General features: G+C 39.7%; 1 protein-coding gene across 1 annotated transcript in view; it reads left to right on the top strand.

Moving 5' to 3' along the window:
- The first annotated feature begins 2130 nt into the window (after positions 1 to 2130).
- The window catches only part of ATP12A (ATPase H+/K+ transporting non-gastric alpha2 subunit), a 35609-nt gene continuing 12672 nt past the window's right edge, over positions 2131 to 25067 (top strand). Inside the window, exons 1-14 of the mRNA XM_026709034.2 lie at positions 2131 to 2416; positions 5169 to 5309; positions 8922 to 8981; positions 9395 to 9598; positions 12756 to 12869; positions 13927 to 14061; positions 16089 to 16206; positions 17682 to 17950; positions 20059 to 20257; positions 20604 to 20713; positions 21329 to 21463; positions 22277 to 22469; positions 23716 to 23891; positions 24483 to 24619. Of these exons, the coding sequence (XP_026564819.1) occupies positions 2408 to 2416; positions 5169 to 5309; positions 8922 to 8981; positions 9395 to 9598; positions 12756 to 12869; positions 13927 to 14061; positions 16089 to 16206; positions 17682 to 17950; positions 20059 to 20257; positions 20604 to 20713; positions 21329 to 21463; positions 22277 to 22469; positions 23716 to 23891; positions 24483 to 24619 (2000 nt within the window). The 5' untranslated portion in view covers positions 2131 to 2407. The remainder of the gene's footprint in view (positions 2417 to 5168; positions 5310 to 8921; positions 8982 to 9394; positions 9599 to 12755; positions 12870 to 13926; positions 14062 to 16088; positions 16207 to 17681; positions 17951 to 20058; positions 20258 to 20603; positions 20714 to 21328; positions 21464 to 22276; positions 22470 to 23715; positions 23892 to 24482; positions 24620 to 25067) is intronic.

Genomic DNA, 25067 nt, shown 5'->3' with positions numbered 1-25067 from the left:
TTTAAAGTTACACTTTGCTTTTGTTAACAGAGTATTAGAAAGAAAAGAAAAGGAAGAAATCATAAAAATAATATACAAAACTCTAAAGACAAAACAAATGAAAAGAATGCAAACTATGACTGGAAAGAAACACACACACACACACACACATACACACACACACACACACACACACACACACACACACACACACACACACACACACACAAAACCTTGCAAGGTAAATGATCCCAGATTCAGAGATATAATCTGCACAAGCTTTTCAAGAACCATTCCGCATATTTTAATACAAGAAAGCCTAAAGGAAAAATATATATGTATAATTTTGCACTGTTGTGCAATCAAAACCGTTGCAGAAACCCAGTGAAAAGGAGCTGGATTCTTCTCCCAAGCTGATTGCTTTAGTACAAACAAGACATTGATCGCAATTTAGCTCATTTCTTTCTTTTGCTTAAGCAGCTGTGTCTGTTCAGACTTTTTAAACAAAGTACTTTTCTTGAAATCCTGATAGGAATCTCCAGAATTGGCTGGGAATAATAAATAGAAGTAGTCCTTGAATTACGACCACAATGGAACATTTATGGTGCTAAGTGACAAGTTGGTTAAGTGAGTTTTTCCCTGTTTTACGACTTTCCTTGCTGCATTCGTTAAATGAATCATTGCAGTTCCAAAATTAGTACCATGGTTGTTAAATGAATTAGGTTTTCCCCATTGACTTTGCTGGACAGAAGGTGGACAGAGGGGACTCTTGCGTGACTCCATGATGCTGCAGTGGTCATAAGTATAAATAAGTCCTTCACTTATGACTACAACTGAGCCCAACATTTATGTTGCTAAGTGAGAGATTTGTTTTTGTTTTTTAAAATATTTTTTATTAACTTTCCATTATTACAACATAAAACATCATGTTTTCAACAGCATTTGTTGACATCTATACATGGTTTTATCTTATATATCTTAGCACATTGTATTTCCATTTATCTAATATTAATTAATGACTTTTTTCCATAATTATTATTCTTACATTCTTGTATATTTTACAAATTTACATTTTACTTTCTTAAGGCTTCTTACAGTTAGATTCCTTGTCTTATTTCTTGTTTCTGTTTGGTACCCAATCATACCATTTATTCCAAATTGAAAAGTATTCAAAGTCTTCTTTTTCTTTCAGTTTCAACATTAACATATTCATTTCAGCACTTTCCATTATTTTTTTTTTTTGTAATATTAGTTCTTCATTAGGAATATTGGGAGTTTTCCATACTTGTGCAAAAGCTATTCTGGTGGCTGTTGTGTATGTAGCAGTAGATATTTTACTTCTTTTGGGATTTGATCTTTGATAATTCCTAGAGGAAACAATTCCGGTCTGAACTCAATCTAATGACCAGTGAAAGTGAGAGATTTATTAAATGGGTTTTGCCTCATTTTACAACCTTTCTTGCCCCTGTTGTTAAGTGAATCACTGCAGTTGTTAAGTTGCTATCATGGTTGTCTCACTTCGCCACATAATTGCTAAGTGGTCATAAGTGAAGGACTTACTTCTACTTATGACCGTTGCAATGTCTTGGAATCATGCCATCCCTTTTTGCAACCTTCGGACAAGCCAAGTCGATGGAGGGAAATCCAGATTCACTTAACAACCAGGTTACTAACTGAGCAACTGCATGAATCCACTTTAAAACAGTGGCAAGAAAGGTCATAAAATGAGCCAATACTCATTTAACCACTGTCTCGCTGAGCAACAGAGACCTCAGTTGTACGTTGAGGGCTACCTTATAGATAAAACCCTTTCTGGAGTGGCACCAGGTAAATATTTCCCCTTCTTTTGTTCTTCTTCCTGATCAGAAAAGAAAACTCAAGATCTTCAAATGAATCTCTTTTGTTTTCATTCATTTAATTCCAAGACCCAGGAAGAAAAGGTGAAGGAAACGAATGGCTCAATGCTTTTATGGATCCCGGAGAAGGGAACAAAGTTTGCAAAGTTATAATTAGCATCTTTGACCTGGGACTTTACCTATTATTGTGGTATGCTTCCACCTACTGCTGAGTGAAGCCTGGAATGACAAGGAGAAGACAAGGGGGCGTGGCTTAGCTACCTTCATAAAAAGGCCAACAAGCAACAGATGCTCCCCACAGGGAGGTGAACCTGTCTCAACCAAAGGATGCCTAAATTTGAAGAGGACTCCAGCTCACCTTGGATCACCTGCTAAGGAGGTTACAAAGCCTTGAGAGCTCTTTCTTTCCAGCACTCTTCCATTCCAACTTCTGGGTTCTAGCTGATTGACACCTTCTCTGGTACTTTTGAGCCAAGTCTTGGTGGTCCACCAATCCACTGATTTGAGCTGCCTTCCAGAAATCCATTGTCCTCCCGTTGCCTTCCCTGGTCCAAGGAAGAGGAAGTCCCAAAATGGGGAAGGTGAGTAAAAGGGGAATTTGGGAAGGAAGAAGAATCCGCTGTTGGCTTCTCTTAGGTTTGAAGATGTATGAGGGTTTTTTTTGGGGGGGGGGGTGTGCAGCGTGCAGCGAAATATTACCAAGAGAGTTTTGGATTAAGGAGCTTGGATTTGGGGCAACCTGAAGACATTTTTGGAAGAGAGAGAGAGAGGGAGGGAGGGAGAGAGAGAACAAGAGAGAGGGAAGGAGGGAGGGAAAGATAGAGGGAGGGAGGGAAAGGAAGGGAGCAGGGGAGAGAGGGAGAGAGAGATAGAGGGAGGGAGGGAGGAGGAGAGGAGAGAGACTATATAAAACTGACTTTGATGCAGAATTTTAAATCTGAGCATTAGGTGGATAGAGAGTAGTCTCTCTGTCTCTCTTCTATCACTCAGGATCATGTAGATTAAATGACAGTAGTTCTCCAAGATCTCATGTAAATGATAACAGAACAAATATAACAGAATAGGGACCTTGAAGGTCTTCTAGTCTAACCCCTCTGCCCCAATAGGAGGCCCTGCCTGCATCATTTCTGACAAATGGCTGTCTAATCCTTCTCACTGTCTGCAACTCAGCCCTTTGGCTGGAGCAATCAGATCTTCTTCTGAGGGATGGTCCTTTCTTTGAATTCAATCACTTGGAAAGTATCTGCTGCGAAGGGATCGTGATCAACGACTCATTTCAAGGGTTTTTAAAAATCCACTTGGCAAACTCAGCCCCTCTCAGAAGAACGACCCTGAGATTGTAGTACCTACAAATGAAGGCTATGTTGTGTTCTAGGAGTCCAGGTAGCTGAGATCATTGGTTGATTCCCAGGAATTCATAGATGTTGCTCACTGTGTCATAATACTCAACGGAGTTGCTGATCTGTTGCTGCAGTGCATATATTTAGGCTTCCTGGTGGTGAGATATGCATAGAAGTGGGGCAATCTCTTGGTGATAGTTGTGTATCTCTGGAAAATTTTAGGGAGAGGAAGGATGTTTAGTCATCTCTAATGATGGGTTAATTAATTGCAGATGTTCGCATTAGATAATCATTGTGGTCTCTTCCAGCTTTATACCTCTAGGTTTCTATAACTGTAACTCTTAAGTGTTAAGGCAGCATAAGAAAAATCTGGTCCTGTCCAAGACAAAACAATTGGATGGGACCTTCGAGGTCTTCTAGTCTAACCCCCTGCTCAAGCAGGAGACCCTATACCATTTCAGACAAATGGCTGTCCAAACTCTTCTTAAAAACCTCCAGTGTTGGAGCATTTACAACTTCTGGAGGCAAGTTGTTCCACTGATTAATTGTTCTAATTGTCAGGAAATTCCTCCTTAGTTCTAGGTTAGTTCTCTCCTTGATAAGTTTCCATCCATTACTTCTTGTAACCTTAGGTGTTTTGGAGAATAGACGACCCCCCTCTTCTTTGTGGCAACCTTTCAAGTGGTAGAAGATAGCTATCATGTCACTCTGAGTCCTTTTCTATTAGTCTAGAATGACATACTTAGGTCCCTTAATTGTTCATCGTGCAGTGTATCCTCAGGGGTGTCCCTGCAACAGGCCACACTCACCCAGCTCCGTGAAGAGGGAAAACGTCACATGATGGCAACATGACATTGTGAGTTTGATACTCATGCTTTAAGTCCCAGTATCGTCTTTGTTGCTCTTTTTTTTTTTTGCTGAGTTTTCAGCAAAGGGTGAAACTGAGTCCAGTATTGTGGAGCAGTGCTTTGCTAATCCCAAAGAGGAAAAGATGAGGTTTTGAGATGATATGGAGGATAAATGAATGCCCGTAATTGAAAATATTTTCCTTTTTTATAAAAAAAAAAAAAATCCTCAAACAGTAATTAAACTTATGAATATTTAAGCTAAATTATGGGATTCCTGGTAATACTAATTTGAGGGGAAAAAAGGTATGTGAGGGTTATTAAAAAAGAAAGAAAAGAAAACCACAGGAAGAAAAATAATTAAAAGACCCATCAATCTTAGACAAAAGGAAAATAAACGATATGAATAACTGTTTGAACAATGAAAACAAAAGAGTTTTTTTTAAAGGATTTTTAACTGCATCCCATAATCAATTGCTATGGCAACCAGAAATGCAGTTGGTAATATGATCCTCTACTGCCAAATATGACCATGCCTAGCAGTGCAATCATCTAAGTCTCAAAGAATCTGGAAAGGAATGGGGTCAGCCACTTGCTGGTGGTTTAACAGAGTGGATTACAATTTTATAGATCAATTACGATCTGGGAAGTTATGTATATAAAAAGGGTGAACTCCATCCCACACAGTCTACCCATAAAACATAAACGATTCATTGAGTTCGTAGAAGTTTATTTCTTTTATCCACTTTGCTTCCCTGCCTGGTTTTTCACCTGATCTGATTCGGTTTGCAAAGAAATGTAGAACATATAGCTCATCAATCCACCGTTGTATTGTTTTTGGCTTATGGTGGCCACACTGATGTGATTGTTGTACCTCAAGAGTCAAAGGAAGGCACGATCCCCATTCTAATAAGAGCTAACTCAGAACACATTTCGAGATAAAGTTTTGCAGGATTGTTACAAAAAGGGGCTGTAGACTCCCGCACAGTTCTCCAAGTAGTGAGGAGAAAATGAGCTAGTAAAGGCAGAAGGGAAGTTTTGTGGGTTGGCTACCAAAATGGAGTCCTTTTAATCATGGACTCATGAAAATAAACTGGTGACTTCCCCAAAATAAGTCAACCTAACTTTCTTGCTAAATTACATTTTAGAAAAATCCAGATATCTATTCAATAGAGATAAGTGGGACCAAGGATGTGGATGATGGATACAAGGACGATGAAAAGGGAAACGATTTGAAAGGCAATAAGAAGAAAGACAAAACTGAAGAGCTTAAGAAAGAGCTGGATTTGGTAAGTGACTCACAGATACCGGTATACATTCTTGTTAATTCATGGTTGCAATTCATGGCTAAGTAGAAAGATCAGATATAAGATCTCTTGTTTTCCTGATTTTTTTTTTTTTTAAAGGAAGACGATTATTAATACAAAAGTTTCAGTCTTGGAACAGAAAGTAATTTGCTTCTCAAATGACTCATCTCTATGACAACGAATAGTTTTGTGCCTTTACTGTCCAAACGCAAATGGTGTTCCATATGAAAGTTAATTGCATTTCAACTAGGTAGGCAAATACTGTCATTATCCTAATTTTGTTAAGCCGATGCCTCTATCCACAAATCCTCAGACTTCGGTTCCAAAGCAGATCTGCTTAGAAAGCTGTCTTTGCCATTGACAAATTGGTCCCAGATCTATGAATGAAGGCAACAAGATCACACAAAGAGAAGAGACGTAATCCACTTCCGGCCCATTCAATTAAATTAGGAAAAATTGATGTCTTCTCTGGCCACCGCATTTCTGCAGTGCCGTGAACCTTATAGCCAGAAAAACACTTTGAGATGCCTCTGCAAACAATTTGCAATCCTCGTTACAATGAAGATACTTTCAGTGCAGTCTTGAATTTTCTCCTTCCTCCCTTCCTTCCTGCAAAGTCCTGTTTGTCAGGCTCCACCCAAGATTTCATCAGGAAGATTAATATTCATTTGGATAGAAACAGGAGAGGGGAAAGGAGAGAGAGGAATTCTGGTTCCAACTCTTCAACATATTACTCCTTGGAAGTGCTCCAATGTCTTGGCTCAGAGTTCCTGCTGTTTTGGATGGCTTCAAATGTGTGTAATCGTACTGCGTTAGCCAGGTTCAGCTAGAGCAAAGCTAACGCTGCTCCAATAACATTATCACAGGCTTTGCAACCATCTAAATTAGATGCACGTCTGTCCAGCTGCTGACATGGTGTTGCTTTCAGCAAATTGCTCTTTTGGAGATGCTGCTGTGTATTTGGTGGTCAGTACAAGCTCTCCATAGGGGACATAGTGGCTCAGTGGCTAAGATGCTAAGCTTGTCGATCAGAAAGGTCAGCAGTTCGGCAGTTTGAATCCCTAGCACTATGTAACGGAGTGAGCTCCCGTTACTTGTCCCAGTTTCTGCCAACCTAGCAGTTTGAAAGCACGTAAAAATGCAAGTAAAAAAATAGGGGCCACTTTGGTGGGAAGGTAACACTGTTCTATGCTCCTTCAGCGTTTAGTCCTGCCGGCCACATGACCATGGAGACATCTTCAGACAGCGCTGGCTCTTGTGGAAGGGGAACCTTTACATTTACTTTTTAGAAGCTCTCCATATCACCAGGTTCATCTCATGCCACCCCTAATCCATTAAACCACCCTCATTCAATGAAAGACATATGTGTCTTATCCCAGGTGTTTCCAAACTTAGCCATGTGAAGACGTGTAAACTTCAACTCCCAGCTGGGAGTGGAAGTCCACACGTCTTCAAGAGGTCAAATTTGGAGGTCCCTCTCCTATCCCTTGCTCCTGAGACAGTGGGATTGTGTAGGACGATGGGAATGAAAGGATAACACATCTTGAAGATATCTAATCGGGAAATGTTTTAGATTTGGACTAAAAGAGACCTTGGAGTTTCAAAGGGGTTGGGGGGATAATGAATTTGAGAATAAGAAGGTATCTTAAATGTTGCAGGATCTCCCAAGCCCCTTCCTTGATGCTATATTTGTGAATAAGCTTTATCCAGTTTGAAGGATCGTAGTTAAATCCATGCGCAACATTCCTTTATATTTGTTCCTCTTCATTCTTTGCAAAATGCAAACTTTCCCTCCAAACTGGATGACTGTGTTCCCAGTCAACATTTATTCCTAGTCCCTCTTTTACTTTAGCAAGCATTAGACAGCAGGAATCTATCTATCTATCTATCTATCTATCTATCTATCTATCTATCTATCTATCTATCATCTATATCATCTATCTATCTGTCATCTATCTGTCTATCTATCTATCTATCTATCTATCTATCTATCTATCTATCTATCTATCTATCTATCTATCTATCTATCTATCATCTATATCATCTATCTATCTGTCATCTATCTATCTATCTATCTATCTATCATCTATATCATCTATCTATCTGTCATCTGTCTATCTATCTATCTATCTATCTATCTATCTATCTATCTATCATCTATCTATCATCTATCTATCTATCTATCATCTATCTATCTATCTATCTATCTATCTATCATCTATCATCTATCTATCTATCTCTCTCTATCTCTCTATCTATCTATCTATCTATCTATCTATCTATCTATCTATCTATCTATCTATCTATCTATCTATCTATCTATCTATCTATCTCTAAAAGCATTCTTTTCATTTAGCCAAGATTAGGGTTTGGGTTTTTTTGCTGATTTGCAATTCCCATATATGCATTAACCTTGGTGAAAATTGGCCCTCCTCAGATGCAACTTGCTCCCTTCCAAGAATAAACAATCAATGCAGAGAGACATTTTCTTCAAATTCGGTCTAGTGGTTGGAGCGGGAGGGAGGAAACTATGAGTTCTAGTCCTGCCTCAGGCACAAAGCCTGTTGGGTGACTTTGGGCCAGTCACTTTCTCTTAGACCAGGAAGAAGGAGGAGGAGGAGGAGGCAAGGACAAAACACTTCTGAAAATGCTGCCACGAACTGCATGGATTTGTCTCTAGAGCCATAAAGATCAGGTCTGACTTGAAAATACCCAAATCAATACTGACAACAACATTTCGATAATTCAGCAAGATGGCAGCACTTAGCTGACCATGGTTGGTGTAAAAAAAAAGCTAAACCGGATTGTACCTACTTAGTTTTTTGAAAAAGGACTATTGGAAAATCAGAGAAGCAAAGGATAATTGGGGAAATATATCTTTTGGGAGAAGACAAGGTCAAAGTCCCTTTGATATTGTCAAGAAAACTTCAGGGATGTTTTCATGAAGCCTCCAGAATTTAAACTTGACTAGAGAGCGAATGTATTTAGAATGTTTATGCTCTCCAGTTGGACCTTAAGCTGAAGGGTTTTTTTAGTATTGTTAGGTGAGATTTCTAATTTATGTTTACTTCATTATCTATATATATAAAAGGTGAAATACCACTCACGCATCATCACAAAATCTCCAGAACAGTAAAGTCTACAAATTTGAAATTTGGCACATATGTTCCTCTTGGCTTCCAGGTGTTCCAGGTGTTTTCAGCTGATGCTTTATATTTATCTTTTATCTCGATAACAACAGGAAGAATTACAGCACAGCTTCCATTTTAAGTAAGACATCATTTCAAAGTTTTGCCAGGGCAGAATTTTGGAAAAATGAGAGATTAACATTTGTGAATAACCGTAGGGGGATTTTTCAGTAAGTTAAAGAATTTTAATAAGATAGGGTACCTTAATATATTTTGGGAGAGCTGTAATCTGCAGGTGGACCATAACAGGATGTGACAAAGGAAATGAATCAACTATTTTACGTGTACGTATTTTGTATTTGTGACAAGTGTGGAGTCAGTTGTGTGTTTGGACAAGCACATTATCCTAATGAAACCAACAAATAAATTTTTTTTAATCTAGTCTGCCTTTTTCTTACTCTTTTAGGACGATCATAAACTCAGCATTCAAGAACTAGAAGAAAAATATGGCACCAGCATCATTAAAGTAAGTAAATATTGGCCAGAGAGAACATTCATAAATGTTACGGCTGAGTAGTGCAATGCTATTAAAATCTATTTAGTTCAGTGTGTCGCTAAAAATAGAATGTATGTATTCTTGTCCTTGAAGAAGCTTTCTTTAAATGTTTGTTGGAATTGCAATGCATAATTGCCTGTTCTTAGGTTTCAGGCCATCTGTGAGTGTGCTGGGCATGTGTATGTGTGTGTGTTTGTATAAATGAATCGAATCTGTATAGACAAGCACAGAGAGATAGACTAACATCAGCTCAATGTTCAATTGCGTTCACATTTCCTTCCCCCAGTGCATGGTTTTGTCAATGTCCCACCCGGCTCATCAATTTCAGAAGTGGTACAAGCGCTGAGCTGTTGATTTTAACCCTCTCCTTTGTCTGCTTAAAGGGTCTCACAAGTGCAAGAGCGGCCGAGATCCTGGCCCGCGATGGTCCCAACGCTCTCACCCCCCCCAAATCCACCCCCGAAATCATCAAGTTCCTCAAGCAAATGATAGGGGGCTTCTCCATCCTCTTGTGGGTTGGAGCCATCCTCTGCTGGATTGCTTTCGGCATTCAATATTCTCAGAAAGTAGCTTCATCGTTTGACAACGTGAGTTTTATACCGCTTTCTTTTTTTCTCTCCCCCCCACAATGATACAAGGGGTCTTTGACTTTCATTTAGTGATGTTCAAAGTTGCAAGGACTTTCAAGAAAAGTGACTTATGACTGGTCCTCACGCTTATGACTGCCACATCATCCTCACAATCTGTTCAGAACATTATAGCATAAATTCAGCGCCAGAAAAGTAAATACAGCTTCATTTAACTTCTTTATAAACATATAAAGTAAATTTTACAATACCAGTTGTAGATTTCTCCAACATGGAGCAAACTCAAACAGAAGCAGACATGTTACAGGTTCAGAGCAGAACAGCAGCTCAGGAGCTTAACATTCCTTCAGAGCTGCAAAGTTTAATATAGAGCCATGCCTAGGCTACTTCTAGTTTTGGTTTCCAAACAGTCCTCATTGGCTGATTTAGTTGCTATGCCTATTCATTGGCTGACCTTGTTACCATGCTCTATTCCAGTTCATGAATATACTCTGACATGATTGCCTGATCAAAATTCAGCCCCTTGGCAATCAGGTTGTATTTACAATTTAAGAGTTGTAGCATCTCGGGGTTATGTGATCACCGTTTGCAACCTTCCCAGCCAATTTCCGACAAAGAAAGTCAGGAGGGGAATGGAATTCCCTTCACAACCAAAAATTTACTTAACAACTGCAATGATTCACTTACCCATGCAAAAAAAGGTCATAAAATCAGGTGCAAATCACTTAAAATCAGGTGTGAGCCATGGTGGCCACAGTGGTTAGAGTGAGGTCCTGCAGGCTACTTCTGCTGACTGCCGATTGCCAGCAATTTGGCAGTTCGAATCTCACCAGGCTCAAGGTTGATTCAGCCTTCCATCCTTCTGAGGTCAGTCAAATGAGGAGCCAGATTGTTGCGGGCAAGATGCCGATTCTGTAAACCACTTAGAGAGGGCTGTAAAACACTGTAAAGCAATATATAAGTCTAAGTTTCAACTGAAAAAAATACTCTTTGGTCTTTTTAGTTGCCAGCAAAAAGGGAGTGGGGGAAAGCAATGCATTCCTTAAATGCCTCAGATGCCTCTTTGGCAGCACAAAGCTGTTGGCGCACAATATTACTGGAGAGAATGATTGATGACTCTCGGCTATGGATGCATCCCATTGGAGAATATACATCCAGGGGGTGGGAGGAAGACCAGGGTAAAGGGGGAAATGAATGATGTATTTTAGTGTTGGCTACACCCAGCTAATGCCAACATGGCCACTCCTAATAAATCATTTTTTTTTTTTTAACTCTGAGAGATGCAGCTAGAGACTTATGATTTGAATGGGGGTGGATTTCTTGGATCCCCGACACTAAGTGCTGTTGCTAAGTGCTTGGCAATGGAAATTTTGGTTGTAAGTGGAGAACCGTCTGTAGGACATTTTTATCAGGGACTCCATGTTTCATGATTGTTGCACCCAGGGAATAAAACGTTTCTTCCTGCAATAGAGAAAGTTGGCACGATAAAGTTGTAATCTTTATTGAATATGGCAGCAAAGACTGTGTCAAAGATAAAACAAGATCAGGTGAACTTGATGGTAGACGGCCAATAGCGCAAAGTTTTATGGAAATTTTTACTGTTGTTCTTGCAACATAAAGCAGGTAAGGCTGCCTTGGGTCTAACTTGGTTTCCAGGAATTTCATGGGCACGTCCATGTATGATGATGTTGATGATGATTTTTGGCAGCCATAGATGAGGTGTTTGTTATGGTTTTGCCTTGTGGTGTTTTACAACCTTCTCGATCTAGCCTACAACCTACCCAACAATCAGCTGGTTTTAACCAGCTTAACTGTTCAAATCTCCTAAATGCATCCACTTAGCTTGGCCCTTCTTGGATATGAATCAGCTACAACAAAATGTAGATAAAATTAAGGGACAGTGAGTTTGTTGCGGAGAACTCTCAAGTAATCAGGATAAAGGTGCATATATTATGGAGGGAAGGGTGGATTTTCAGCGCTGCTTAATTTTAAGACCCCATTCACCCTTTAGCAAACCTTGAATTCTCCTAATTTTTGACTTCAACCCCTTCTGGAGAATAGCATCACGAGGTCTGATTAAACTTTTAAGCAGATGGAAGTTATACTGCTTGGCTGAAGATCATCAGAGAAGTTGTATGTTTCCATCACACTGTTTTGCAATTTCTTATTTCTTCTTCATATTTATTTAATAGAGTAGAATAGAATTTTTTATTGGCCAAGTATGATTGGACACACAAGGAATTTGTCTTGGTGCAGATGCTCTCAGTATACATAAAAGAAAAGATACATTCGTCAAGAGTCAAGAATCATCAGGTACAACACTTAATGATAGTCATAGGGTACAATAAGCAATCAAATCATACTAGGAAACAGTCAATATAAATCATAAGGTTACAAGCAACAAAGTTACAGTCATACAGTCACAAGTGGGAGGGGATGGGTGATAAGGAGTGATGAGAAGATTAACAGTAATAGTAGTGCAGACTTTGTAATAGTTGAACAGGGTTGAAGGAATTATTTGTTTAGCAGAGTGATGACTTTTGGGAAAAAACTGTTCTTGTGTCTAGTTGTTCTGGTGTGCAGTGCTCTATAGCATTGTTTTGAGGGAAGGAGTTGAAACAGTTTATGTCTGGGATATGAGGGATCTGTAAATATTTTCACAGCCCTCTTTTTGACTCTTGCAGTATACAGGTCCTCGCCTAAAGGCAGGTTGGTAGTAATTGCTTTTTCTGCAGTCCTAATTATCCTCTGAAGTCGGTGTCTGTCCTTTTGGGTTGCAGAACCAAACCAGACAGTTACAGAGCTGCAGATGATAGACTCGATAATTCCTCTGTAGAACTGTATCAGCAGCTCCTTAAATGATCATGAGTCCTGATTCCCTTGTAGCTAAACCACACAATCATACAATCATAGGGTTGGAATAGACCTAGGGGGCTTTCTAGTCTAACTTCCTGCCCAGAAGACCTTATTCCATCCCAGACAAGTGGTTGTCTAATCTTGTCTTGAAGACCTCCGGTGGTGGACATGTCCTCTGCGTGCAGATTAGAAGATGCCATATCACCATTTCCTTCTGACTGATTTGTTCTCCTGGCTTTCGAAGACTTCTGTAAAAGATTGTTTCTGTTTCTATCTAACCTGTACGATCTTCCTTTTGCAGCTCTACCTGGGTGTGGTCCTTGCACTAGTTGTCATCTTGACCGGGATGTTTGCTTATTATCAAGAAGCTAAGAGCACAAACATAATGGCCAGCTTCGGCAAAATGATCCCACAGGTGAATTTCCAATAATGATTAGTGTACTAATGCATCTAAAAAGAGGTACTTAGACATTTTATTATTATTTTTCCTAGAGTGGGTAGAAGAGACAAGATTGTTCTAGGAGTCAATACAATTAAAAGATAAGTTAGCTCTTTGTTCCCGTTATATATCAGGTTTCAAAACAGAGCTTACTGTAACATCTGGAGAGCAACATACAACATTGGCTACGGAGATTCTCAGTTGTCCAGGCTATGGTTATCCCAAAGTTGCTTTTTCCAAAAGGCAACTGGACTTTCTTTGTTTTTTTCCCAGAAGACATTTTGCTTCTTATCCAAGAAATTTCTTCTTCTTCTTTGCCAAAGCAACTTCTTGGATGAGAGGTGACATGTTTTCAAGGAAACAAACCCCAAGAAAGCCCAGGTGCCTTTTGAAAAATACTCTAACTGTTCATATTAATCAATATGGAAATTGTAAACACAATTGTTCCCAGTTCATAAAGGTATGAGAAGGATCATGCTCAGTGGTGGGATTCAAAATGTTTACTACCGGTTCTGTGGGTGTGGCAGGGGAAAGATACCGCAAAATGTCCATTCCCTCCCCACCCCACTAACCTGCTTTCCTGCTCCGTTCTCCTGTGTAGAGCAACCAAAGAAGACCCAGCCGATCAGCTGGGACTTAATGAGAGGCGGAGAATAAATGGGGGTGGGGCCAGTCAGAGGGGGGATTTGCCGGTTCTCCGAACTACTCAAAATTTCTGCTACCGCTTCTCCAGAACTGGTCAGAACCTGCTTGAATACCACCTCTGATTCTGCTGGGTCACACCAAAGCCTATCTAGTCTAGCATTGTGTTTCTCACAGAGGCCAAACAGGGGATGGAGACATCCTGTATCTATTTCCCACAGTTATGGCCTGCAAGATATTTGGAGGCAGGCTACCCCAGATCTTAGAAATTAAACGTGAGGTATCAGGACTCTTAGCTCTAAGCAGATCTGTACTCTATGAATTGCTTCAAATACATTACAATCGGTAGGTCAATTATCCAACTAAGGCACCCCTATGTTTCCCTTACTAGCAAGCCCTTGTCTTCAGAGATGCGGAAAAAAGGGAAATTCCAGCTGACCAACTAGTGGTGGGTGACATCGTTGAGATCAAAGGTGGAGACAGAATACCAGCTGACATCCGACTAATCCAGTCTCAGGGTTGTAAGGTAAGTTTACAAAGAGAGTGAAAAAGGAAGATGTTAAGTATGGTCGGTGGGTCCCATTAAGACACAAGGCTTGAGTAGTGAACAGCAGCTCTTTATTAAGGAGGCAGATTCTGAGACAACAAGCCTAGCCACGGCAGCCCTTTATATAGAGCTGGCCGCAGCCAGGCAGCCAATGACAGTTGCCGCGCTTGGTTTTACCCAATCGCGGCAAACCCCATACGAACCAATCAGGAATGCGTATATCGTCCAATCACAGCCCGGCTCTTCTGGACCAATAGGAATGCAGGTCTACAAGCCTGCTAATATGGAACAGAAGAGACGATTTATCAGAATTTTGAATCTTTTTATGGGATCCTTGATGCTTTCTGAGCTTGTTATTGTTTTGTTGCCGGTGTTATATCACTTAACTAGGCAACATCATCATCCTAGCACTAATGACGTTCCCTAATTGGGTCATGAAACATCTGCAAGAAAAAAAAACAACAGACTCATAGAGCACCAAGGATCCCACAGTTCAACCTGAGATATCTTTTCTATTGGTAGCATCTTTCTGTTAATTGGGAACAAGTGATGAGATTTAAAGCACTTAAAAACAGGTTTATTCAAAAGCAAAGAAAAAAAAAATTGCAGAGACTCTTTCAAACTTTTATAAGAAGAATTTCTTTTTTTTTTTTCCTGTTTACAAGAAAAGTCTTCCCACACGAATTATCATGTTATGGCTGGAATTGAGTAAGTTGTTCCCTCTCTGAAGTGTTTGTGTAGTTGCTTAAGACTGAGATGACAACAGTGTAAACTCTACTTCAACTTTGGATTTGTTTACCTGATCAAAATATTTTAGATGAAGTAAGTTAAAGATGAGTACCAGGGAGTAAAAACATTTCTAAATTGCTGTCCTATTTTGCAGGAAATGCCAAAAAGTTTGAGAAAGGCACATATGTATTTTTTTTTAAAAAAGCTGTTAGTTTGAGTGAAAATATAAATAAACCATTAGGTCACAATGAAGAACAATCCAGCGTTCATCTCTAATAGAGATGGAGATAGAAAGGAAACAGGAATAAGGGAAAAAAAACATGAAAAGCATTTTCTCTTAACACGTTGCTGTTCTTTATTGAAAATACATCTCACTTGCCTTCAACTAAAAATTATGATGTTTTCTCCCTGATCCAACTTCTTGGACCATTATTCTTGGAATCCTAAATGTTGTAGTTCAGTTTTCCTTGTCATAGTTTTGCTCTTTTTCAGCCAAGTTCTACCGTAAGGAAGACCACTGAGAAATGTTTGTGTAACATAAAAATAATATGGTGAAATATAGCATAAGATAAAAGTAATTACATGATTATTAGAATTGTATAATTTGCTAAACGTAAATAGGATGAATATTATTTTGTTTGTATTAAAATGTGACTAGAAAGGGATTTTACCTTAAATATAATAGTGGCACAACCAAGAATTAAAAAGGGGATAAATAATGGAAAATATAAACTAATATGAATTTATGAATGGTTAGTAGAATTATATAATTTGTTAAACACTGCAAATATGATTATTAATATGCTGTAGTATCTATAATAAAAGAAGTGATGTTAAGAATATAGAGATTGACACAAATGCAACATATGGTAATATTGAATAATTAAGATTGATAATTTAACAAAACATGTGTATCAATATCGAATTATATAAGGATGTCAATAGGATGTCAATAGTATTTGACTTTCAAGAAGAGATTAGACTACCATTTGTCAGAAATGGTGTAGGATCTCCCACTTGGGCTGGGGCTTGGACTAGATGATCTCTAAGGTCCCTTCCAACTTTGATTATCTGTTATCTGTATTAAACATGAAATTATTGTCATGTTTGTTCTAAAATGTAAGGCACTTTGGAACCACGCTGCTCACACAATGATATGTTTGTTGGAACAAAAAATAAAAAAATGTATTTTTTAAAAAAAAGAAATGTTTGTGTAACACGATACCTGAACATCTGGAAGGTTCCCATCATCTCATGTGTGGATCTTTGTTTCACAGGTGGATAATTCTTCTCTGACTGGGGAGTCAGAGCCGCAGTCCCGCTCCTGTGAATTCACTCACGAAAATCCACTGGAAACTAAAAACATTGGTTTCTATTCCACAACCTGCTTGGAAGGTATGTGTGTCAGAGGAGTGACTGAGACAGGGTGAAACTTGTCATCGGGGCTCAAGGCAGTTTGCTCCTTCACTTCGTACCTCTGTTGTATAACTCAAAGAACATTCTTGGCGACTCCATTTTTAGTTTATCTTTGACCTGCAAGGCAGAAAAAAAAAAAATCCCCTAAGCCCCTTCTTTTGGGAAACAGAACGGCCAATAAAATTCAAAGAATGGTAACGAGGCAATAAAATTGCAATCAAACAAAAGTAAATAACAATTTCCTGCCTCAGCCATGCCACTCAGGATCTGCCGCCTGAGGGAAGTTGCTTCACTTCTGCCTCCTGTTAGAGCCAGTTCAATTCTCTGCCATGACAATCTCAAATGTGACCTGAACTGATCTTATTCATGTTGTGCCTATGTAAAATTGCAACCAGGAGAAAGATTCTGCTATGTACAGGGTTTTTTTTAAATATACTTTGGGGCTGAACCCAGTGAGGTTTAAGGCTGGATTTCCTACCCTTAATCATTATTTATATGTTATAAAAGGCAAAACATGGACATTCAATCCCACATACATGGTCATAATTTTTTGAAGTTGGAAACTAATATACAGGGGAAAAATTAAAGCTGATCTTTGACCCCAAATCTTCTGGAACATAGGAATCAGTGGTGGGATTCAAAAAAATTTTACTACTGGTTCTGTGGGAGTGGCTTGGTGGGTGTAGCAGGGGAAGGATACTGCAAAATCTCCATTCCCTCCCCACCCCTCTAACCTGCTTTCCAGCTCCGTTCTCCTGTGCAGGGCAACCAAAGGAGACACAGCTGATCAGCTGGGACTCAATGAGAGGCAGAGAATAGATGGGGGTTGGCAGGGCCAGTCAGAGGTGGGATTTGCCAGTTCTCTGAACTACTCAAAATTTCCACTACTGGTTCTCCAGAACTGGTCAGAACTGGCTGAATACCACCATTGATAGGAATCTTTCTGATTCAAAGTCCAAGAGGTGGTCTCTGCTTGTATTTGTGCAAGAAATGTACAGAAGAAGTAGCAGGAAAAGGCAGGGTTGCATGAAGAAAACTTGAATGGAAGGAATGTTCAATTTATCAATGTACTGTATAGTTTTTTAGGGGGTCCTTGATGATATCTGAGCTTGGTTGTTTTCCTGCAGATGTTTCCAACTAGATAACATCATCAGGGCTACAAGGGAATTGGGTTTGCTTTCTGTTAATATATCCTGGCTTGCTTTGTCAGTGTTGGTGGAAGTGTTCACCAAGAACCACCGAAAACACTCCCACCAATACTGACAGGGCAAACTACTTGTATATAAATAGAGAGCAAACCCCACTCCCTGCTGGCATTGATGATGTTACCTAGATGGGTAATGAAACATCTGCAAGAAAACAACCAAGCTCAGAGAGCACCAAGGTACACCCCTGAGGTACAATTATTCTCTTCTGTTGGTCTAGTTTTCTTGCTAATCAATCCTTTTTCTTAGGTACCGCTACGGGAATCGTGATCAACACAGGTGACAACACTATCATTGGCCGGATTGCCTCTCTGGCATCTGGAGTGGGGAATGAGAAGACGCCCATTGCTCTCGAGATAGAACACTTTGTCCACATTGTGGCTGGTGTTGCTATCTCCATTGGAGTCCTTTTCTTCATCATTGCGGTCTCAATGCATTACCATGTCCTGGATTCCGTCATCTTCCTCATTGGTATCATTGTGGCCAACGTGCCTGAGGGACTGTTAGCTACAGTTACGGTGAGTATGCGTTACTCCCTTGTGCCATCAGTAATTCTGCAGAACTCTGGGTCTGTATGTGAAACATTGTCTTCTACCAAACACAAAAGGATATGAACTTTTATGAGAAGACTCCTCATAATGCTGGGTGGGAATCTTCTCCAATGCTGGCATCCCTTATAATGAAGCTTCTATTCCGCTGCATCCTCATGGCCTTTCAACTTCCAATATGTTGTGGTGGACCTTTAGAATTTTCTTAAGTAATGCAAAGGTTTTGGCACATTGTTGATTCTTCTTATTCCCTTCCTGACAGATGGCAGTCTAGTTTCTTCTTGAAAGCTGCCAGTGATGAAGCTCCCACAACTTCTGAAGGAACTTCTGTTCCATGGGTTGATTGCTCTCACTGTCAGAAAATGTCTCCTTATTTCCAGATTGAATCTCTTCTTGATCTGTTTCCATCCATTGTTCATTGTCTGGCCTTCGGGTTCTTTAGAAAATAGCTTGACCCCCTTTCTCTCTATGGCATCCCCTCAAATATTGGAACACCGCTATAATGTCTCCCTTGATCCTTCTATTCACTAGACTAGCCATACCCAATTCCTGTAACGGTTCTTCATTTGTTTTAGCCTCCAGTCCCCTAATCACTTTGGTTGCTCTTCTCTGTACTTTTTCTAGAGTCTCAATATCTTTTTTATAGTGTGGTGACCAAAAGTGGATCACATCTAGTTAGAACACTGAGTAGGACATTAATTGGAATAATAAAGAAACTTCTTTGGTGCATGTGGTGACAAACCATGTCTGTCAGGGTACAAAGTACCCTGGTTTCATGGTTTCTCTTAATGACTGTGCTGATTTGCTTAATAACCACCGCAAAAAGGAAAAATTGGGTCAGTCACATGGCCAGCCCATTTTGTCACTGTCCTGACTTACAACCACAAAGTCCCATTAAGATTGTCTGTAGTTGGAAAGAAGAATGTACAAAGAAAGATAGACTATTCTATGCAAATGTGCAAAACCACACAGAACTGTAGTCCGAACTGTACTCTCTAGCCAGGTTAATTGCCACACTACCCATGAGAATTTCACTATTTCTCCCTCTTCTGCTCATTGACAAAAATAATGCTGGGGAAAATATCAGTCTAGCACTAACCTCTATTTCTAGCACTTTAAATGATGTATCATGCATTTTTAAAAAATCCCACGACTTCTGAATCTGGATTTTAGCTCTCTTCCTTGTTTGAAAATTTGAAAAAGTCAAATGGATCATGTTACATTTGTCCTGTCAAAAAAGATGGGATAAATTATTGCATTCTGTGTTGGTGTCCTTCAATGAACTCTGAAATGGAGTTTCAGGTGTTTCTCTTGAGGCGTTTCTTGATTTTTGAAATATATTATCTAAAAGAGACATCTTGTAGCCTTAGACAAGGCGTGTTTGCAATAGGATGGGAATATCTGCTCAACCAAATATTAGATGCGGATTTCATTCCAGATCGGCATAACCCTAGAAAGTCGATCTAAGTTGCATAGTTTTTGTACAAATGGGCCATTATGGAGCTGAAATGATAAATAAAATGAATAAACGAGGATCATGATGAGCCATAGTGGTGCAGTGGTTAGAGTGCAGTACTACTCTTTCTGACTGCTGGCTGACTGCAATTTGGCAGTTTGAATCTCACCAAGGTCAAGGTTGATTCAGCCTTCCATCCTTCTGAGGGTCATAAAATGAGGACCCAGATTGTTGGGGGCATTATGCTGACTCTGTAAATGCTTAGAGAGGCATGTAAACACTGTGAAGCGGTATATAAACCTGTGCTATTGCTATCATGGATGGAATGGTGGGAAAACCTTGAACCTTGGTTACAGACCTCTCCTTAAATCACTTGACTGTAAAAGACAACTAGGCTGTGAATGAAGGTGGGGTCAAAAGCATCATCAGTTTGGAGTCTCTATGCCCCCATAAGAGACCTAAGTCCTGCCTCCCTTGAAATCCATTGACTGTTATCTGGTTAATTTGTCTTGACCATTAGTAGATCAGATTCTTGTTATAAGTAGCATGAAACAGTACTCTTGAACTCTATCCCAGTTTCTGACTTTTTGTACTTGACATATTCCATCCCCTTCATTGATAGGTAAGCTTGTCCTTGACTGCCAAGAGGATGGCCAAAAAGAATTGCTTGGTAAAGAATTTGGAAGCTGTAGAGACCCTGGGATCCACTTCTGTCATCTGCTCCGACAAGACAGGGACGCTGACCCAAAATCGAATGACTGTAGCTCACCTGTGGTTTGACAACGAAATCTACTCAGCGGACACCAGTGAAGATCAGTCAAGTAAATAATCAGCCTAGGGTTAGAAGAGAAGAGCAATTCACAAGGGGGTGATGAATGTAGTCTGGATTCCCAGGAGGGAGGGGCTGAATTCCAAAGGAGCAAGAGACAGCTTAGCTTAGATAGTTTGTGTGGGAGAAAGAAGGTGAAGACAGCTCCCTCCCTAATAGTTCCCAGAGTATATATTTTATGATGCAAGTAGTCTGCTTTAGTTTAGCAAGATTTCTGTCTATGGGTGAAGAACAATATAAGAAGCTGCTTAGAAGACTCTTATCCTGTCTTTCTTGGGTTTTGGAACTCAACACCTTGTTATAAATCAGAGAATAATTGTTGCTCCTTTTGTTTTCAGGTCAATCTTTTGACCAAACTTCAGGCACGTGGGCAGCATTATCCAAAATTGTCTCCCTTTGTAACCGGGCTGAATTTAGGCCAGGCCAAGAAAACGTACCCATCATGAAGGTATGAAGGACTCCATAAAAACTGTTTTGGATTTCTGAATTTAATTTGGAAACAGAAAGTTCATTTTGCAACCTCTAAGAGATGAGTAGGCAACCTTGGAGTCTGCCAATAGATAGGGATAATGGGATTTGTAGTTCATCAAGCATTTGGAAAGACAGAGCTTTTCTACCTGTGAGTGACTGCTTAAAAAAAAAAAAACAGAAAATGTTCTCTTAAAACAATCTGTTGGTGTTATGACAAACACAGTCTGAATGTGTTACTTTCCGATCCCAAATTCAGACATATCACAAATGGTCTAAAAGCATTTTGCCCTTCAAAATCAATAAAATACCAAATGAGCTGCAGCAATGCCCTTGTGGTGAGGGGAAAATTTAAATTGTGGGCTATGTATTTAATCATATTAACAGACTATTTGGAAGTGTTTAGAAGCTACATTACTTTTAGTGTGGAAAGTAATTATTGTTGATCATAAGAAAAGATAGTATTTTTCTTCTATAATGGAGGCTAAAATCAGAGATACAAGATATAATAAAGGGGATAGCTAATGTTACAAAAATGTACACAATAATTTTGGAATGTGAGATTTTTACTAAGGTAAATTTTCAAAATCTCCAGAGAATAGTCGTGGGAGATGCTTCAGAAACAGCACTTGTAAAGTTCTCAGAAGTGGTTTTGGGTGACGTCATGGACATTAGGAAGAGAAACCGGAAAGTGGCTGAAATCCCCTTCAATTCCACTAACAAGTTTCAGGTAACGTTTGATTTTTCTGGGTTGTCCTGTGAACTAAAGCACTGCAAGATGCCTGGGTGAAAAATAGATCATCTTGAATAAACTGAGGTAGTATTTTAGCTGGGGTAATGTATCATTCAAAAGCATGCAAATGCGAGTAGATTAATAGGTACCACTTTGGTAGGAAGATAACAACAGCATTCTGTGCACCTTGGGTTTATAGTCATGCTGGCCATATAACCATGGAAAATGTCTTCAGTCAACGGTGACTTGTATGTATGTGTGTATATACTGTGCATATATACTCTGTACATATATACTCTGTGCATATATACCGTGCATATATACTGTGCAACATTGCAAAGCAAAGGTGCTTTTGTTAAAACTGGGAAGGCAAGTTTCAAGTCTATCTTCTGCATTGGAAAATATTGGCCGAAGCAAGTTTGCAAATTTATTGTGGGGCTAAAAGAAGGGAGATCACTATGTTAGTTATTTTAAGCTGCTAAATCAAAATCGATTATGAATCTAAAAACTAAAAAGAAACCAGCGTGGTCACTTGTAATTTTGAAGACATACGGAATCAAATTAATTTGGGAGTCAGCCACGTAGCTGTAATTTAAATTTTCAGTTACATTGTAAATTCACTAAATAAGAACTAGTTTTTTTTTTTTCCTCTCTCAGGCCAACTTTTTCTTTTCCTGGTTTTACCGAATGGTGGGACGATGGTCCCAGGCTTGATGTGTGCGTGTCTCTGTGTGTGTCACTGTATGTGTCTGTGTGTCTGTGTGTATGATCAACAGTGCATTTCAATCATTGTTTCTCCTTTGACTTCAGCTCTCCATCCATGAAACTGAAGATCCTAATGACAAGCGTTTCCTGCTGGTGATGAAAGGTGCTCCTGAAAGGATTTTAGAGAGATGCACAACCATGCTGGTTAACGGAAAAGAAGAGCCGCTGGATGAGGAGAAAGCTGAAGCATTCCAAACAGCCTATTTGGCCCTAGGTGGAATGGGAGAGAGAGTTCTTGGTGAGTAGAAGAAGCATGTTGGGTACAACTGTAGCTCTGGAAGGAGGCAACATAATCATTCTAGAGCAGGGGTCGGCAACCCATGGCTCTGGAGCCGCATGTGGCTCTTTCATCCCACTGCTGTGGGTCCCTGTTGCTGGTCAGTAAAAGGAAAAAGGTTGCCACACTAGGAGGACACCTCTATGGTGAGGAAACCAGACTTCTGGTCAGCAGAGGAAAAAGGATGCCAGGCTAGGAGGAGATTCTATGGTAGGGGAACTGGACTTCCAGTCGGTTCCAGAATCGAATTCCCAGTTATGACCATTGTGACTCTTTGAGTGTTTAAGTTGCCAACCCCTGTCCTAGAGCATCTTCATCCACTAGGTATCCTTCAGACATGAAAATGGCCCTCTTGGTGCTCTGAGCTTGGCTGCTTTTGTGCAGGTGTTTCATGACGCAACTAGGGAACATCATCAGTGCTAGAAGGAACTGGCGTCTGCAAATATCTGTAAGATAATAACCAGGCTCAGAGAGCACCAAGGGCCTCATAATTGAACCCTGAGCTACAAATATTCTTTTCTATTAATAACCTGAGAATTCCAGAATATTAATCATGTCTCCAGTGAACTGTTTAGCAAGCTTCAGCCACCAGCATCCAATCTCCCATGATAGGTGAAAAACAACATGACCCCAAACTATCCTGAACTGTTTGAAGATCAAATTCTACCCTTTTCGGACATCTCTATGCTCAGAATTTGGAAGATCTCACCATTCACCTGAGACTTCTGTAAACAAACAAATGTTCAGTTGATGTTTCCGTTTCCTGCTCTGCCCTAGTGAAACAGTCATAACTTTTATTTGGCAATACTGTTGGGTGGCATTTATTTATAAGACTGTGCTAAATCAAGCAGAGGAAAGTAAATACGTAAGCTCAATTACTAATTGGCCACCCACTTACTTCTTTTTAAGATACAAGCTTTGAGTTGCTTTAGTTGCTTCTACAAATTGATTCCACTGGGTAGTTTTTACTGTACATTGCTTGCATAAGTGCTTTGCTGGCTATTTTCCTGGACACATTGAACAAGATAATGTGTTACACAAGAGATTAAACTCATCTTAGATATTGTTAAGTGCAACTTAAAGAAAGCTGGTGAGGATCACAAATAACTTAGCGGGATACTTGATCCATAAAACGTGACATTTACTAGAATATTATTTTCCCCCACTATTAACATAGTTTCTTTTGTGGTTTCTTACTTGAATCTAGGCTTCTGTCATTTACATCTGCCAGAAGAGGAATTTCCAGAGAACTATACGTTCAACACTGATTCCATGAACTTTCCAACCAATGGCCTTTGTTTCGTGGGACTCATGTCCATGATCGATCCTCCTCGATCTACCGTCCCAGATGCTGTAATGAAATGCCGTAGTGCTGGGATCAAGGTAGGTTTTCCCCAAAGTGACAAAGGACAACAATATCCAAATCTTCAGAGCAATAATTCCTGAGAACAAAGGAAGCTCCAAAACAATCACAATATCAAAACTCAACAAATCCATCCATCCATCCATCCATCCATCCATCCATCCATCCATCCATCCATCCTCTTAAATATTATGGCAATACTAAAGGGCAATTCATTGTAGATCTTTCATACCCAATTCCCCAAAGGTGCTTTTTCAAAAGGTAACTGGACATTCTTTGTTTTTGCTTGAAGGCATTTCGCTTCTCATCCAAGTAGCTTCTTCTGTTCTTGGAGAAGCAAAACATTTTCAAGAGAAAACAAAGAAAGTCCAGTTGCCTTTCGAAGAAAAAGCGACTCTGGGACAACCATGACCTGAGGACCGAGAATCTCCATAGACGTTCCTACTCAGTGGGTTTTCCTATTTCATGTTGAAATTTTCTCTCTGAAAAGGAATGGGATACCCAAATTCACATCCAGTAGCAGGCAGTTGATTTTAGTGGGCCTGGAAAATATTTAGGAGAGACACATCTTGGACATATTTTTTTTCACCATTAATCCATTTTTTTTCCAGGTAATAATGGTGACAGGTGACCATCCTATTACAGCAAAAGCCATTGCTAAGAGTGTGGGGATCATTTCAGCTACCAGTGAGACAGTGGAAGACATCGCCAAGCGCCTCAACATTCCAGTTGAACAGGTGAACAAAAGGTAAGAGTGGTACAGAAATGGATGGGAGAAGGTAACCTCTCCTTCTAAGGTTTTGGAATGGTATGTGGGAGTCACCTTGGGAGACAGGAGGAAGAGCTGCAGTTTAGACAACAGTCTGATCAGAAGCAGCTGAGTCTACAGAAGGAATAGGAAACATCTCGGAAGCGACCCGCCCCTAGTTTCTTAGATGTAAAGATTGAAGTGTGGGAGATGTACAATAGTTACCCTGGTACTCAACTGCTTTTGAAACTCATCCAATTTGGTACTCAATGCATTCTGACATGAAACGTTGTCCTGGTACTCTTCATTCGTTTGATGCTCAACACACGAGCTAAAACTTGTTGCTGTCAGCTGCTATGTAACTCACTAACTTATTCCTTATGGGAAAAATTGGTTTGGTACTTATTGTTTTTGGTACTCATCGTGTCTCCTGGAACCAATTAACAAG

The sequence above is a fragment of the Pseudonaja textilis genome, chromosome 9 (genome assembly GCF_049901715.1).
Source record: "Pseudonaja textilis isolate UNSWEBS1 chromosome 9, rPseTex1.2, whole genome shotgun sequence".
Taxonomy (NCBI): Eukaryota; Metazoa; Chordata; class Lepidosauria; order Squamata; family Elapidae; genus Pseudonaja; species Pseudonaja textilis.
This window is presented reverse-complemented; position numbering and strand designations above follow the sequence as displayed.